The sequence below is a fragment of the Pan troglodytes genome, chromosome 14, assembly GCF_028858775.2.
Source record: "Pan troglodytes isolate AG18354 chromosome 14, NHGRI_mPanTro3-v2.0_pri, whole genome shotgun sequence".
Lineage (NCBI taxonomy): Eukaryota > Metazoa > Chordata > Mammalia > Primates > Hominidae > Pan > Pan troglodytes.
Window position 1 is genome coordinate 104,402,773 of NC_072412.2, and position 16,446 is coordinate 104,419,218.

Below are 16,446 nucleotides of genomic sequence, written 5' to 3' on the forward strand. Positions count from 1 at the left end.
ACTCTCTGGCAATAAACATAAAACAGTCTCAGAATAAAAACCAATGCAACACTTAAACAAAACAATTACTGAAACTAGTTTTTATCAATAAACCACTAATAAATAAGTGGTTGCCACTTATTTGGCTGGGCGTGGTGGCTCACACCTGTAATCCCAGCACTTTGGGAGGCCGAGGTGGGCAGATCACTTGAGGTCAGAAGTTTGAGACCAGCCTGGCCAGCATGGTGGAATTCTGTCTCTACCAAAAATTCAAAAATTAATAAATAATAAACAATTGATTGCCACTCTTCTTGACCTGAGGGCATATCACACTAAGAAAGCACAGTAAAACTGCTGTAGTTTAAACTTGTTTGAAATAATCCCTTTCTGTATGTTACCAACATAATATTATATGGTTAGGTTCATTTATCACATTTTGCCTTCAATTTCTTAGAAATTTAAAAATTCATTTGATAATGATGTAAATATTTGCATGGTTCTGAAGCCAAATCTATAAAGCAAATGATATTAGACAAGTTTATCTTCTAACCCTGCCCCCTGCACGTCATTCCCTCTCCCTTGCTGTAGGTAACAACTATAAAACATGTTAGTTGCCTATATACGTTACTGTTATTGTGCACTTACAAATTTGTTAATAGGGTTGATCTCGTGTTAAATGTCCTCACCACAAAACAAGAGGGGAGCACGAGGAAACTTCTGGAAGTGGTGGATATATTTTACTGTTTTTTTTTTTTTCTTTAACCTCAGTTGTGGTGATGGTATCACAGGTGTATGCGTGTCTGCTCTCATCAAATTGTATACATTATTATTATTTTTTGAGACAGAGTCTCACTTGTCACCTAGGCTGGAGTACAGTGGTGTGATTTTGGCTCACTGCAACCTCTGCTTCCCGGGTTCAAGCGATTCTAGTTCCTCAGCCTCCCAAGTGGCTGGGATTACAGGCGCCCGCCAGCATGCCTGGCTAATTTTTGAATTTTTGGTAGAGACAGAATTCCACCATGTTGGCCAGGCTGGTCTCAAACTTCTGACCTCAAGTGATCTGCCCACCTCGGCCTCCCAAAGTGCTGGGATTACAGGTGTGCGCCACCGTGCCCAGCCAAAGTGTATACATTAAATGAGCAGATTTTTACAGCTGCACAGTATTCCACTGTGTGGATGTACCATGGTTTATACAAACGATCCCCCATGGATGGAGATCACATTTTCTTGGAATGGAGTCACTGCTTTGAGTTATATGGTGAAACCATTCTGGATGGCTGCTTCTCGTCACTCAGGTTACCTTGCCATCCTGCAGTCCTGCTCTCAGCAGCTGTCCTCTGTGCAAGGGCCTGGCTCTATTTGTTCCCACCTGGCTAATATCCAGGACAAGGTCTTAACTAGAGTTTTAATTCCAGTGTTGCCTCAAAAGCAGTGTTGTGAGGGGGAAGTAGGGAGTTCCTGTTTAATGAGTACTGAGTGTGAGTTTCGGAAGATGAGTATCTGGAGATGGAGGGTGGCGATGCTTGCACAATGAGAATCTACTTGACGCCAATGAACCTTACACTTAAAAATGGTTAAACTGGTACATTTTAGGCATGTTTTACCTCAATTAAAAGAAAGAATAAGTAGGACCTATGGGGAAAAAAACCCCACATTTACTGCAGAATAGCAATACAAATTCCCAAGAAAATGTTCCACCTGGCTTTGTACATAACGAAGGGAAGATTTAATTGATACGGATGTTTCCCTGCAGGATGTTCCCAACTTAGAGATGGCTCCTCTCTCCACTCCTGTCATAAGCAAGGGTTGGTGGCCTTCCAAACTTACCTTTATCTGACATGGGCTCTTTCTAGACTTCTATTTATCTTACTACATGGTGACTTGAGTTTTATGGTTTCTGGATGAGGCATTTATGACTAGACGATCCAGCTCAGCGCCAGGCTCTTCTCCCAGACATGCTGATGTTTGTCTTGAGGTTTATTAGCCCGGGCTGGGATGTCAGCGACACGGAACAAACGTATGCTGGGTAAGTCCCAATGGCGTCATGAGTGCATAAGTGGGCTGTGGATTCTGGTGGGTCGTGGCGACCCTTTGCTACCTCTTCATCTCTTCCCAAGACCTCCTGCCTTATCATTGGTAGGTAGCAAATATTTCAGATGCCACAAGACCCTTGGCCACTGGGTGCTCAAGGGGTGCACAGCACCTCAAGTTTTCTTTCCTTAACTGGTCATGTAAAAAGACAGCCTTTACAGCCCTTCAAGGCAAAAACCCAGCTATTTTATTTTGTTCTGTATTTTATTTAGTTCCATCATGGAACTATATGGGGCTGAGTGACAAGGAGCTGACCTACCTGCTGGGGCCACTGGGCACACCAGAAGCAGGAACAGCACCTGCAATTGGAGCCATCATGTGACCTGGTTCAGGGATCCTGACCACATGGGGCACAGGGAGTGCACCTGGCCACCTATGCACTATCCCAGAGTTCTCATCTGGAAAGCCAGTAAGCGAGGGGATAAAGATGGACGTCTTGCTACAGCCCAAGGGGAAAAGCCAGAGCTAGCGAGGTATCCACGTGAACTTGGGAGTAACTGGTATGATTTAGATCCTGACCACGGTCCAACAAAGCATTCATCCAGGTCCTCTGAAGACGTGACCCCTGCTTGTGAAATCCGTATCACGGAAACTTCCCCAAAAGCAGAGAAACTGGTATCATGCTTCCCCCGCACCCAACTTCAGCCTCCACAATGACCAGCATTCTGTCAGTCCCGTGGTCTCTACCCACTCTTTTTTTCCCCCGCTCAAGTATTTTAAAGAAAATTTCAGACCCCGTGTGATTTCACTCTGAGGATTTTGGTATCCTGTTCCCTTAGGACTGCTGAACAATAAACACCCAGCAGCCACCCCAAATGGTCAGCAATGTCTTTTTAATACAGATGTGGTACAGAATGTTTAATTACAGCAGGGCAGTGATTCCAGTTAAATAAAATTAAAAACCTTTATTTTCCCAAATATAAAATTACTAAATTAATGTCTTAAAAGAAAATATAACATGGTGACAGCTTTAAAGTACACCACCATTCACCACAGGATTTATGATTTACCAATTACATACTCCACCATTTTGGCAAAAGGATGAAATTCTTAAAACTGTTTATAAACCTAATATAGTAAAGACTGTATACATCTCCATATTGCACATTTTTATGTACAAGAATAAAACATTAAAGTGTATTGCATATACTGGAACAGCACAAATTTATCACAATTAAACTTAATGCATAAGCTCATGTGAGTATTAAAAATGTAGAAATGTAATACATATATGTACAGAATGCCAGGACTGTATTAACAATGATATGTACATAACAATATACTGTACTACTTTGTACTTTTCAGCATAGTTGTGGTTATTAATATAGGCCTTTGGTTCTAAACTGCTTGACTAGTTTTAAGCTCACATAATTCCTTAAGCTTTCATATTTTTTTAAATGCAAGGAAATGAATATAAAAGCACTAAATCTCCTGGTTCACTGGTACAAAAATTACAATGGTCAGCTCCCTTAGGTCATCAAAAACTAGTCACAAAAATAGTTCTTGTATTCAACCTGAATGTGCCACAGGAAAAAAAAAAAAAAATTTTTCAAGATTTTCCAGCTCAGCCTCGAGGCAAAAGGTCCCCCAGGCATCAATGTCAGTGCAGCCCTCCCTGCCATGTAGATCCCAGAACCTTTTTTTTCTGTAGGCCATCTATTCTAACACTACTCTGCAAGGAAGAATAAAATTTAAGTCCAGCTCAAGAGTGTCTACCACACCGTTGTTAAGACACAATGAAAACTTTGAATATTGCCAGTGAGATTTAAAAAAATATGTGCACCTTCTTACAACTCCTATAGAAAATCTGTTAAGAAATAACGTTGTTCTTTATTTCCTTTCTCTCCCCTTCCCCTTGGTTCTCCCTGTGTTCGGTCTCCCCAGTGATTGGCTTTGGAAAGCATCCTGAGTTTGCAAATGACAAAGCAAGTCCCCACACACGGGCCATGAGGTGTAATCACACGACCGAAGACGAGCTGGTCATCCCGTGAACCATTGTGCTTGTTGGAGTCCCACTGATGGCATTGAAGATGTGAAGGGAATTCGGTAAGACACTCGTCTTCTCCTCCAGGGGGCAGATCTCGAGGACAGAAACACAACGTTACTGAGTGCAACACAATGTTACCATATGCAATGCCATGTTGCCATGTGTGACACAAGGTTACCATATGCAATGCCATGTTGCCATGTGTGACACAAGGTTACCATATGCAATGCCATGTTGCCATGTGTGACACAAGGTTACCATATGCAATGCCATGTTGCCATGTGTGACACAAGGTTACCATATGCAATGCCATGTTGCCATGTGTGACACAAGGTTACCATATGCAATGCCATGTTGCCATGTGTGACACAAGGTTACCATATGCAATGCCATGTTGCCATGTGTGACACAAGGTTACCATATGCAATGCCATGTTGCCATGTGTGACACAAGGTTACCATATGCAATGCCATGTTGCCATGTGTGACACAAGGTTACCATATGCAATGCCATGTTGCCATGTGTGACACAAGGTTACCATATGCAATGCCATGTTGCCATGTGTGACACAAGGTTACCATATGCAATGCCATGTTGCCATGTGTGACACAAGGTTACCATATGCAATGCCATGTTGCCATGTGTGACACAAGGTTACCATATGCAATGCAATGTTGCCATGTGTGACACAAGGTTACCATATGCAATGCCATGTTGCCATGTGTGACACAAGGTTACCATATGCAATGCAATGTTGCCATGCATAACACAATGTTATCATATGCAATGCCATGTTGCCATGTGTGACACAATGTTACCAAGTATAACAAAATGTTACAGAGTTTAAGGCAATGTTGCCATGTGCAACACAATGTTACTGAGTATAAGGATGCAAGCAGATATTTCTCAATGTGTTGCACCCCACATCACACACACAAGTCTACACTCACTCCATCACGTGAGTGATGCGCAGCCGGAAAGCCTGGCTGCTGGTTTACAGAGGGAGATGTTCAGCTTATCTCGTAAATGACTGTTTTCAGGTGAGGATTATAAGGAGAAAGTCAAGAACAGCACATTTTGTTTCTTTTACAAAGCTAGTGAATGGAGAGTCTTCTACGCTCACCAGATCATAAGGCAACGTGAGGTCTACTTAAGGCAACGTGAGGTCTACTTACATGTGCTTGACTGGGACACAACCTAGCCTTGACCTTGAAAAAGCCTTTAAAAATGAATTTGAAGCATTTGTGTTTCTCTCCTGCCTCCTTTTCTCAGGGTCTTACGGATTTTGTCTTGGGAGAGGGTGGCTACTCCTCTGACCCTGAACAAGTATCTTTCCATGCCCAGTGGTGCCTGGAAGGATCTGAGTGTAGGTCTTCACCTCCAGCAGAGGCTCCCCTGGAAACATCGAAAGCAAGTCTACCCCGGCCACGGCCCTTCAGGGGTTCACGGGGGCTCAGTCTTCACAGCTGTTGGCATAATGGGAAGTTCAAGGTGCAGCTGACAGCAAGTGCGTTAAATATCCCTGTACTTTGGGAGTTTAATGGTTTCAGCCTATGATCTCTTACTACTTTCATCTTCTCTAGTGCCCAATGTCGGCACCCACTGACCAAACTCTCCATTCTATAGGAATCTGGAGGCTCCAGAGAAAAGATCTCAAGTTTTCTCCGAAAATCAGTTCCCATGAGTCCCTCCTGTTCTGCTTAATTATTCAGACATTCATTTCTCTAATCGTTTCAATTTTTTCTACTTTTTTTTTTTGAGATGGAGTCTCGCTCTGTGGCCCAGGCTAGAGCATAGTGGCACGATCTTGGCTCACTGCAGCCTCCACCTCCTGGGTTCCAGCAATTCTCCTGCCTCAGCCTCCCGAGTAGCTGAGACTAGGGTATGTGCCACTACGCCCAGCTAATTTTTGTATGTTTTAGTAGAGATGGGGTTTCACCATGTTGGCCAGGCTGGTCTCGAACTCCTGACCTCAGATGATCCACCCGCCTTGGCCTCCCAAAGTGCTGGGATTACAGGAGTGAGCCACCATGTCTGGCCTCTACTTTTTAAAATGTCCAGAAGAGGGTGCTTTCCTCTGCCCATGTACTGTCATTATGCCAATGTCTGTAGTTGCTCAAACTCAAAAAAGTAATAGCTTTTTCTGAGTCAGATTATCAGAAAAATAAAATTTAAAAATGACATTACCATCCCAGCTGAACGTGTTAGCATGTAGGAGAAAAAAAGCAAGTGAGTTAAAGCTCACACACTGATGTTCGTTTCCTGCAATGAAAATGTCCTAACTAAACTGTCAGGGGATAGGATCACTCCACAAACGGTCCTGGCTTCCACTGTGCCAGACTGAAGGACGGTAATGGAGGGGCCAGACAGAGCAGTTCTGTGTTATCAAGGTGCTAATGTCAATTATAAAGAAAGGACAGTGACTGAGACAGATCCCTCACAAAAAAAAACAATGTGGATGCTGCTCTAGGCATTCCCTGGGTACGGGACACTGTCTCCTCTGTGACAACTGAGCCCACACATAGAATCCTACTGAAGAAACCCACAGGAAAGAGAGAACAGCAAAATAATCAGGGACGATGCCCATAGTGACAAGGAACTTAAAGGAAGAATCCACTGGGGCACCAAGGCCCACTGTACATCGTCAAAAATGGAATCAGTCTGTATTTTTAAACAGCAAAAACATTGAATGCAACAGATAATTCCTTAAACCAGGTTGGCAAGTCCTGCTTTTTTCAAAGGATTAAAGGAATAAAGTTGTCAGAACAGTATGGATATTTTCGTGTGAGTTTTTCCTTTCTTTTCTTTTTGGCTAGACGGGGGTGGGGAGAGAGAAAGCTTAGGAAACATGGCCACCTCTTAGGGCCACGAGGAGGCGGGCCCGCTCTCCCCTGCTTGCCGTAGATAACAGCATACGGGCAATCTGTTAGCTGTTCCCAAATGACCTGGGGCTAGAGCATGGCAGGAGTGTGGTATGCTACATTCTCCTTCAGATGTCACAGTTCTGGAAGGATATCAGGCGGCCTAAGTCATGATAGGGTGTACTTGAAACCCCTAACCAAGAACTCCAAGTTGTTGGAGCCAGTGCGGCCCTCACCTGCTCATGCATGATTTCAGAAAGCTCCTTCGCCATTTCCCTGTAGTTGGCTTTCATTTCTTCCTGATACTCGAGCTGGTCTTCTTTAATCAGACGTTCGTTTACCGCTAAGCCTTGACCGCAAGCTTCCACAAATTGCCTGGAATGGTACAGGCGGGAGAAACAAAGGCACGCAGAGGATAAGGCATGAGTCCAACCAGCAGCATCTCCCTCCCGAATGAGTACAGAAATGATCAATACTCGAAGAGAAAAAGATGCTTTCAGTGTGCTTTACCTGAAAACTTCCTTAAGCAGCTTCACTTTATTGTCAGGATATCGCTTTGTGTTTGTATCATCTAAGAAAGCTCGAGCATATGCTAGTGGGCCAGCATTGACCTAGACAAAGAGCAAAGATTTTCAGTTCCATTAGGAAGAAAATCACCATGACCATCTGCTCAGTTTCAGTTTGCAGGCACTAAAAAGCCTGTTTGCGTGAGCTACTCACAATCCCTGCCTTCCAGGAACTTAAGCCCAAAAAGAAACCACAAAGCTCACTCTGTTGCACACCACTTGATTCCATGATCTCAGCCATCTTCAGGGCACTTGTGATGATGGTTTACTTTATGTAAGAAGAAACCAATGCTTGGAAAACATAGGGGCCTGTTGAAGTTTGAAGAGCCAATAAGCAAAACACCAGAGATCACAGCCCAGGTCTTCCAAATCCAGGTCAAGGATTCTTACTTCCAAGGTGTTTAGTCACTGGGATTTGTGCTGCACTACACTGAACTAACAGGCCAATCTGGTGAATTCAGTGAAAAATTGAAAAATGCAGTAACTATTCCAGTTTTTAAAAACCAACTGTTCATTTCATTGAATTGTATAGACAGCCATGGGCAAACTGATTTGCTATCCTGGGATGAAGTGAGCATTTGCGGTGTGCTGGAGAGCTAGATGTTAGGAGCAGACAGCACGGTGAGTGAACCAGAACCCTGCACCACCCTTGCAAGCAGCTAAGAAGGGTCTGCTGATTCTGGATAAGTAAGGAAAGGTAAGAACGTGGTGAGAAAGAAGGCTGGACACACTGGGATGGGAAGAAGAATGTTCCAGGCGTCTGAGACAGCCTGGGAAAGAACGTGACTATGTGGTCACTGTTTGATATTTCCCGGAAGGTCTGGTGAGCTTAGCAAGGAATTAGGGGAGCTCTCCGTGTGTGGTTCTGACCCATGGTAGGCAGGACTTCTCTAGCAATGGCAGGAAAACTGAGCCACAGGAACTCACACCAGACGTGGAGAGACAGGAGGGTTCCAGGTTCCAGCCACAGTGGTCAGAGGGGGACCTCTGAGCCGGGGGCAATGGGTGAACAGCCCAAGATGCGTGAGGGTGGAACTCAGCACCAGGCTGGTGCGTGGGGGGGAACTGTATTCATCACCTGAAGACGACCCAAATGACTGATCATCTAAAATGATACAAGACGGTCTATATTTGAAGAAGATAGAAAGAGGAAGGCTGATGAGACTCCATAAGGTCTAATAGCAAGATCTTGGAGTGCAATGACAAGAAGCTCCGCAGACGGCTCTGCCCAGTAAAGCTGCAGCGCCAGTGAGCTGCTTGATGAAACAATTACAGAAATACGCAAATAAAATGATAAAGTTAATTTCCTCTGGCTGCAACTTTGTTGTTACTTTTGTAGGTATGAGTATAAACTTAATCTTCTCATTTCAACATGGAATTTCTTGCTTTTTAAGATGATTGGGAATTTTATAAAACGCTAAGTTTACCATCAAATTAGCACGGCATATTTTGCCTTTTACAAAGCTCAATGGTCCAGCCCTACCCTGGACTGGTGCCACACCCCTCCAGCGGCCTTTCCATAGGGGCTGGATGTTCCAAGATCATGTTGATTGAGTGGTTTTGTTTTTAGCTACAGAAAATTGTGGCCTCTGGACCTGTTACATAATCACTCATGTTGCTGGAATACTTATGTTCACTTGCTAACTTATTTTGGCACATATGTCTTTGAGACTATAAGGAAAGAGATTAAAAACATCTGTAAATGCTTTTGTGGTGAATAACACAAAAATGTTGGGCAACAACTCACGGTTCTTTAGCGTGGATCTGATGGGAAGTTGACAAAATATAATTTCAGAAAATGAACCAAAAAAACCAAAACCTATGTATTATAATCTACATGTAACTTTCATAAACATACCCTTCTTGAAAGATAAAACAATAGGATATACAAATACATATATACACACATGTACATATACACTTGAACAAACATGTGCTTGAACTATATACACTTAAAAATACCAGAAAGTAAGAGTCATACTTGTTACTGGAGGGAGTGATTTAACATTTACCAATTAACTAGGAAACCATGTAAGTAAGATAACTTTTTAAAAACCTCTTACTAAAGTATAATATACAAACGGGAAAGCGCATATATCACAAGTGTATATAGCTTGATGAATTTTCACAAACTGAACATATATGTTAGTATCTAGATCAAAGATCATCTTTTCAATAAATTGTGTACATCACTTGGAAGGTCATATGGAAAAAATATATCCTGACCCTTACACTATAACATATACAAAAATCAATTCCAGATGGACTGCAGACCTGGATGTGGATGCTGAGCAATGGAGGAAAACCTAGGAGAACATCGGTGAAATTTTGGATAGACACAGATTTCTTAAAGAGAACATAAAAATGCTACCAATAAAGAAAAATTGATTGATTGGGCTATATTAAAATAATGAATTCATTAATCAAAAGATACCATTAACAGGGTAAAACTTAAGGTACTTTTTTGGATACAATTTTCATAGAAAACAGCAAACAACAGTTTTATAGGAAAATCTACTGCTCTCCACACTTCTTTGTATTTAGAAGAGTCTTGATGCTTCTAATCAGGCACCCAGAATTCCCCAAATACTGACAAATCAGGGTAGTGTATGAGATCTGGCTCTTGTCCCCACAGACAGTCAGTCCTCATGGGGCGGGGGGCAGGGATCATGAGGTTTCCTCCCCCTCTGATATCAGGAGAAATGTCACAGACGTTGGGGGAAGGGAGCAGGGATCACTTGGTAAACCGAGGCTCTCAAGTAGACCTTGTTAGTGGAAATGACTCTCAAGTCACCCAGGGGCAAGGACTTCCCCTGCTGCCCTCCGGCCTGCTGTGCCTGGCTCACCTGAACACTCACGCTGCCCTGGAGTTTGAGCTGCAGTTTGATCATGTCCACCTCGGCCGAGGAGCACAGCTGCCGGAGCTCCGCCACCTTCTTACTCATCTCGTCAATGGCCACCTCGATGGGGTTCAGGTCAGTGTGGTGCTGGTACATGACAGGGATGCGCTTCTTCACATAAGGGAAGCAGTGTATGGCTGCAGAGGGTAAGCCCCAGAATTACTGCACGGCTTGCACGAGCTTTAGTGTTACTGAGCTGATGATTATTAGAAGTGATTATTATACATGTCGTTATTACTTACATTTTTAAAATAAGGAACCCAAAGCTTGCCAAAGACACATACTAGTACTTGATGGAGCTAGAATATTGTCTTCCTTTACAATCGTGTGTCTCGTAAAGTCAAGAGAGTTTGGTCCTTGTTATCCTTTTAATGTGACAAGCATGTCTTTAAATAAATCAGGTTATCATTCCCCACTCAAACCTTCCTTGGAAGCTCTGAGGTCTGAATGAGTTAGTGGATATAAGATGACTTTGACAACATAAAAAAGACTAAACAATTTTGAGATACTACATAACAGATTAAGTCCAGAAAATAGTTCCATAAAAATATCCTTGAGAAAATTCATTTTTGTCCATAGAATAACTTTGAATCACATGCTAAGCTTGCACAAAGCTGAGAAATCAGTAGAAAATAATAAATAAGAATATATTCCTAGGGTGGGTACAGTGCTCACACCTGTAATCTTAGCACTTTAGGAGGCCAAGGCTGGTAGATCACTTGAGCCCAGGAGTTCAAGACCAGCCTGGGCAACATGGCAAAAACCTAATTTTTGTAATTTTGTAAAAAATACAAAAATTAGCTGAGTGTGGTGGTATATGCCTGTAGTCCCAGCTACTGGGGAGGCTGACACGGGAGGCTTGAGCCCAGGAGGTCAAGGCTGCAGTGAGCTGTGATTGTGCCACTGCACTCCAGCCTGGGCTACAGAGTGAGACCCTGTCTCAAAAAAGAAAACAAAAACCATTCCCCTAAAACCCAAACCAAAAAAACACAAAGAATATACTCCTAAGCAAAGGATTTCATGAACCAGAAATTCACAAACTTTTGGAGCTGTAGTGCTAATAAAGGTATTTTGAAACTTACAGCAATGAATAAGAAATAAAAATAAAAATATTTACTTTTTCTTATATATTTTTTAACCAAAAAAATCTGATTAATATTGTTTTCCTTTATCATAATGAGATACCTAAACATCAACACAAAGGAGTTAATTTAAAAATGAACAGAAAAACAGCAGGTTCTCATTTACTATTTCACATTTCTTATTGCTCTATATAATATAGAAATATCTATAATATTCTCACTTGACATATATTTACTAATAGGCAGGTAGATATGTACTTAAAAGCTCATTATTTTTTTTTGAACAAGCAAACGTCAGATGGGAGCGGTCCTGGTCTCTAGGTAGCAAGTGGCTAGGGAAGAGTTCAATCGGGAAGGACTCATCACAGGATGGGAAACAGGCCCAGCCCCTGTGACACACAGAGTTCCGATGGGCCACCCAACATCTGGACAAAGGCAGAAAACATGTCCACCCTGAGGCAACCTCATATGTCACGTACTTACAGGCCTGTTGCCTTTTCACAATGTTTTATCAGTGAAAGGTGAAGGGTTCCCGACTTGGTTTCACAGATTTTAAGTGGTAGCACTGGGGATCCACAAAGCTCCCTGGTAGGATGGTGAGGACTCGGCCTCACTGCTCCTTAGTCAGGGAGGCGGCGCTGGCAGAGGCCTGCTTGTATTTGGACAGGGGGCTGTGCTTCAGGGGAAGACTGGTGCTGCCTTCCTGTTTCTGAGGAAGGAGGTCAACTCCAGGTTCCCAGTCTCCTTTTGCTTTGTCTGGAACACAGATCACGTTCTACCACGGGTATATTTACTCACCTGGGTACTGTTTATCATCTGTCTCCTCTGGCTAGAATGCCAGCTGCACAGGCCCACAGATGTCTGTTTCATTAGCGTGCCAATGGGAACATGGTCAGTGTGCAATACATTTTGTTGAATGAATGAATGCATTACTGCCCAAATGGCTGCATGAGAGTCCAAACTGGCTCTGGAAGGTGGACAATTAGGTGACCGACTGAGCCAGCCCTTTAGAAAGGAGGACGGGGAAGGCCCAGTGGTAAGTATGGTGACTGCTGGTCTGTGTGTCTTGAATAGAAAGTGGAGGGCCGGAAGCTAATCCAGGTTTGGAAGAGTCTGGAATAGTGACTGGGAAGAAACTCCTTGGGAAAAGTTCCATGAAAGAAGTGGGGGAGGCTTCTCCTCGCCCCCCTTCTTTGGGACAGGCTCAGAAATTTCCACTGAAGGAGGCTGGAGGGTGATCATGAGGTTTTTCAAATGATCGCATAGTTACAGTCAGCTGACTGGGAACTACCCAGGAAGGTGAGCCTTTTCCTGGTGTAGAGGGCAGGGAAGGCCTGGGCTCCCTTTGACCTTTGGAAGGCCAAAGGTTAGGTACAAAGCAATGCAATGGAAGAAGAACCTGAGGGGTTGATAACTTGAGGGAAAACCCTCAGGTCCAGCCTTCAGAACGCCCTGGTGTGTGTATCTAGCTCAACAGCAGATGAAATCTAGCAAAAAATGAAGAACGCTCTTTCCCCTGCTTCTTACTATTTACAAAGTTATGACAATATAATGAGATAAGTGTCCTAACTTGCATTTTACAGATGAGGAAACTAAGGCATAGAGAGGAAGAGTGACCTGCCCAAGGTCACACAGTGAGGCTGTGACCCAGGCCTACAGGACCCCTAGGACAGCCTCGCCATTGCTTAGGCTGTCTCAACCCACAGCTGTGGACGGCAATCCCCAAGCCAACAACACAGGTGTCTGCCCCACCTCTCTCTGAAGTGCACTCTCTGTCCCCTTGTTCCCGCAGATACAGAGCATTGCTCATGTGCTTTATCTAATCTAAAGTAGTCTCTAACAAAATGATGACCTGTAACCCTGGAGAAATGTGCCCTGGGAAAACGGCCTATGGTAATGAATGTTTATGAATCCGTACACTGCCTTAACAATAACCATACTAAAAAATCCTGACCCTGACTCAGCAGTGAACTAGGTTTATTAAAGGCAGCAGTTCTCTAATCTGAGCATGCACCAGGATAACCGGGAGGGCCTGTTGAACACAAAGAGCTGGGCCCCGCCCCCAGAGTTTCTGATCCAGCAGTTTCGGAGGTGGGGACCTGGAACTTCCATTTCTAACAAGTTCCCTGGGGGTGCTGATGCTGCTGGTCCTGGACCAACCTTGGGTAACCACTGACTTAAAGGGTCAGAAGGAAAGTTATCACAGCTGAACCATAAACACTGTAAGCTGGTGATTCCCATAAAGTGATTCCATCTGCAAGCGCAGTTATTTGGCTTAATGAGAATTTGCTACTGATGTGTGCATTAAAAAAATAATTAAATTATTTGGGGTGGGGTGATGTTTGTGAGGACAATATTATTTGTGCTTTATATATGCTGTCTTCTTATTTTACAAGCAGGATTAGGGACACTTTAAGAACACAGTTTTGTTTTAACTTGTATCTCTTTTCCCTCATAGGGAGTGTGAAAAGCTCCCTGCAATACGCTGTCCTGGGCTAATTCATAAAAACCTGTATTTTTTTTTTTTTTTTTGTAACAGCTTTACTGAGATATAAACCCCACGCCATCCAGTCTCTCTTTTTAAAGCATACACTTCGCCGGTGAGAGCTGATAAGCACCTGGGTGCAGCATCTCCACAGCGCTCCTTCCGCTTATTATGATAGTGTGTATTATTACCCAGACAGAAACTCAATAACCCCAACTTCTGGGGAGCAGGCCCTTTCCTGGTCTGACTTAACTAGGGCCACTCTTTGGAAGACGTGTGGTGAAAACTGGCACACCTGGCATTCTCAACGGCCCTTCCACTGATATTTCTTGGTCAAGAAAGCATTTTATGTTAGGTTACCCCAGTGATGTCGCTGACCCTAACGAGGCAGGGATGGGTCAAGCTCTCCCACAGAAGGTAAAAATCACCCCAGGATGACTGGACACTTGCCAGGGACCGGGAAATGATGCAAAACACATTTCCCAGAGTGGGTTATCACTGGCTAAACAGTGCCAAAGGGATCAGTGAAAACTGCCTAAGCTGAACTTGTCGATAGCCACTGAATGCAGTGAGCTTCCTGGCAGAGGAGGCATTCAAGTGGCAGCTGGCCAGTCCCGGGGGGCAACAATGTGGGGCAATCCAAGCTCACATCCCATTTACTCACAGCCTGAGACCGCTGAGCAGGCCCATGCTAGAACCTGAGACAGGTGTGTGAGACGGGTCCCTCCCTGTGCCGAGACCCAGGACTGGGTGTGGCTGCTGGACCTGGAGTCCATAAGTCACCTTAGACTGTGTGCAAAAGCATCTAGGCACATAAGGCACGCCATTTTCATCAGATTCTCAGAAGGGTAAGTGACCTTAGATTGGATATGAGCTTCTGGTCTTGTGGAAGAAGGAAGTGTCAACAGATAAACAGAAAAACATCCCAAGTATTCAAAAGGAAGCACTAGATAAATGTGAACAGATAAACAGAAAAACATCCCAAGTATTCAAAAGGAAGCACTAGATAAATGTGAAACTGAAATGGGTGTGGGGGTGGCTAACTGAGCTCAAAAGACTCTTCCAGTCCTGAAGCTTCTGAATCCCTCTGGACAGCTCTTTGGCGAGGTGTCCGGGCTCGTGTCCATGCGGCTTCTGGGGCCCATACCTGTCAGGATGGTGCGCCGTTTGCACTGCTCTTCCACCCCGCCCTGCCTCTTCCCGGTCTGCGTAAATGGCATCTCAAACATGAAGCGGCGGATGTTGTGGGATCTCTCAAACTCTGTTTTCCTTTCTTGCAACTCTTTTTCGTCAAAGAAGGGGATGACGTGAGTCACCTGGATGTATGCATACTTAGAATCCAGATCCTTAGGGTTGACCTTTAATTGAAACAGCACAATGGGAGATTGGTGCTCCATGAAGGAATCACTCAGTTCTTACCTACGTGGTATTTTCCAACATTTTATTAGTAAATATAACGGACAGAAGAGTACAACAAACATCCACATATCCACCACTTGGACAACAACTGCTAGCAGTTTGCTATATTTGTTTCAAATATACATACACATACACTTATGTATGTGCACACACACACAGACATACAGACTTTTTTTTTTCCAGTGGAACCATTTCAAAGTAAGTGGTACACGTCAGGATACTACAGTCAGCTTCTCCTAAAAATAAGGACATTTGCTTCTATAACCACAATACATTATCATGCCTACCCAAATTAACACTGATTCCCTAATACCATCCAATACCCAGTCTATATTAACATTTTCTCAAATGTCTCCAGAATGTTAGTTATAGATATTTGTGTTTGGATCAGAATCTAATCAATAATCACACTTTACATTTAGTTGTTATGTCCGTAGTCATGTTTAATTTAGAAGAATTCCCTATCATTCATTTTTCCCATAACATTGAATTATTTTTTTTTTTTTGAGACAGAGTTTTGCTCTTGTTGCCCAGGCTGGAGTGCAATGGCGCGATCTCAGCTACTGCAACCTCTGCCTCCAGCGTTCAAGTGATTCTCCTGCCTCAGCCTCCCAAGTAGCTGTGACTACAGGTGTGTGCCACCATGACCAGCTAATTATATATTTTTAGCAGACACAGGGTTTCTCCATGTTGGTCAGGCTGGTCTCGAACTCCCGACCTCAGGTGATCCACCCGCCTTGGCCTCCCAAAGTGCTGGTTTTCTTATTGAATGACCTCCAGTCTGGATTTCTCTGATTGTTTCTTAAACTGCATTTTTAATATATTTGGCTTAGAGATATAAATGTTTATTTTAGGAATAATGTTTGGAAGCTAGGCCTCCAAATTATCATTAATCTACAGACAGCTGAGATTAGATGCAACAGCTGCAGATCAATTAATTTAATACAGGTACAGATTAATCTAGACTAATCTAATGATAAATTTAGTTTCTGTTTAACACATAAATGCTTTTAAAACCACACTGCTAGAATTGGTGGTACTTTCATTTCTGTGACATGATAGAGAATTAAACATAG

The 16,446-nt window shown here is 43.4% G+C and overlaps 1 protein-coding gene across 43 annotated transcripts in view; it reads right to left on the reverse strand.

The window, feature by feature from the left end:
* Window positions 1–2,884: 2,884 nt before the first annotated feature.
* Window positions 2,885–16,446, reverse strand: part of DOCK9 (dedicator of cytokinesis 9) — a 292,970-nt gene continuing 279,408 nt past the window's right edge. For 42 of the 43 annotated variants that reach the window (XM_009427176.5, XM_054665524.2, XM_054665517.2 and 39 more), the window contains 5 exons: window positions 15,099–15,309; window positions 10,331–10,521; window positions 7,429–7,529; window positions 7,155–7,293; window positions 2,885–4,150 (listed from right to left, as the gene is read on the reverse strand). In XM_009427176.5, coding sequence (XP_009425451.2) covers window positions 4,028–4,150; window positions 7,155–7,293; window positions 7,429–7,529; window positions 10,331–10,521; window positions 15,099–15,309 — 765 coding nt within the window. In that variant the 3' untranslated portion in view covers window positions 2,885–4,027. Of the gene's footprint in view, window positions 4,151–6,152; window positions 6,253–7,154; window positions 7,294–7,428; window positions 7,530–10,330; window positions 10,522–15,098; window positions 15,310–16,446 lie in introns of those variants that run through there. The other variant, XM_054665499.2, reaches the window with a different exon arrangement.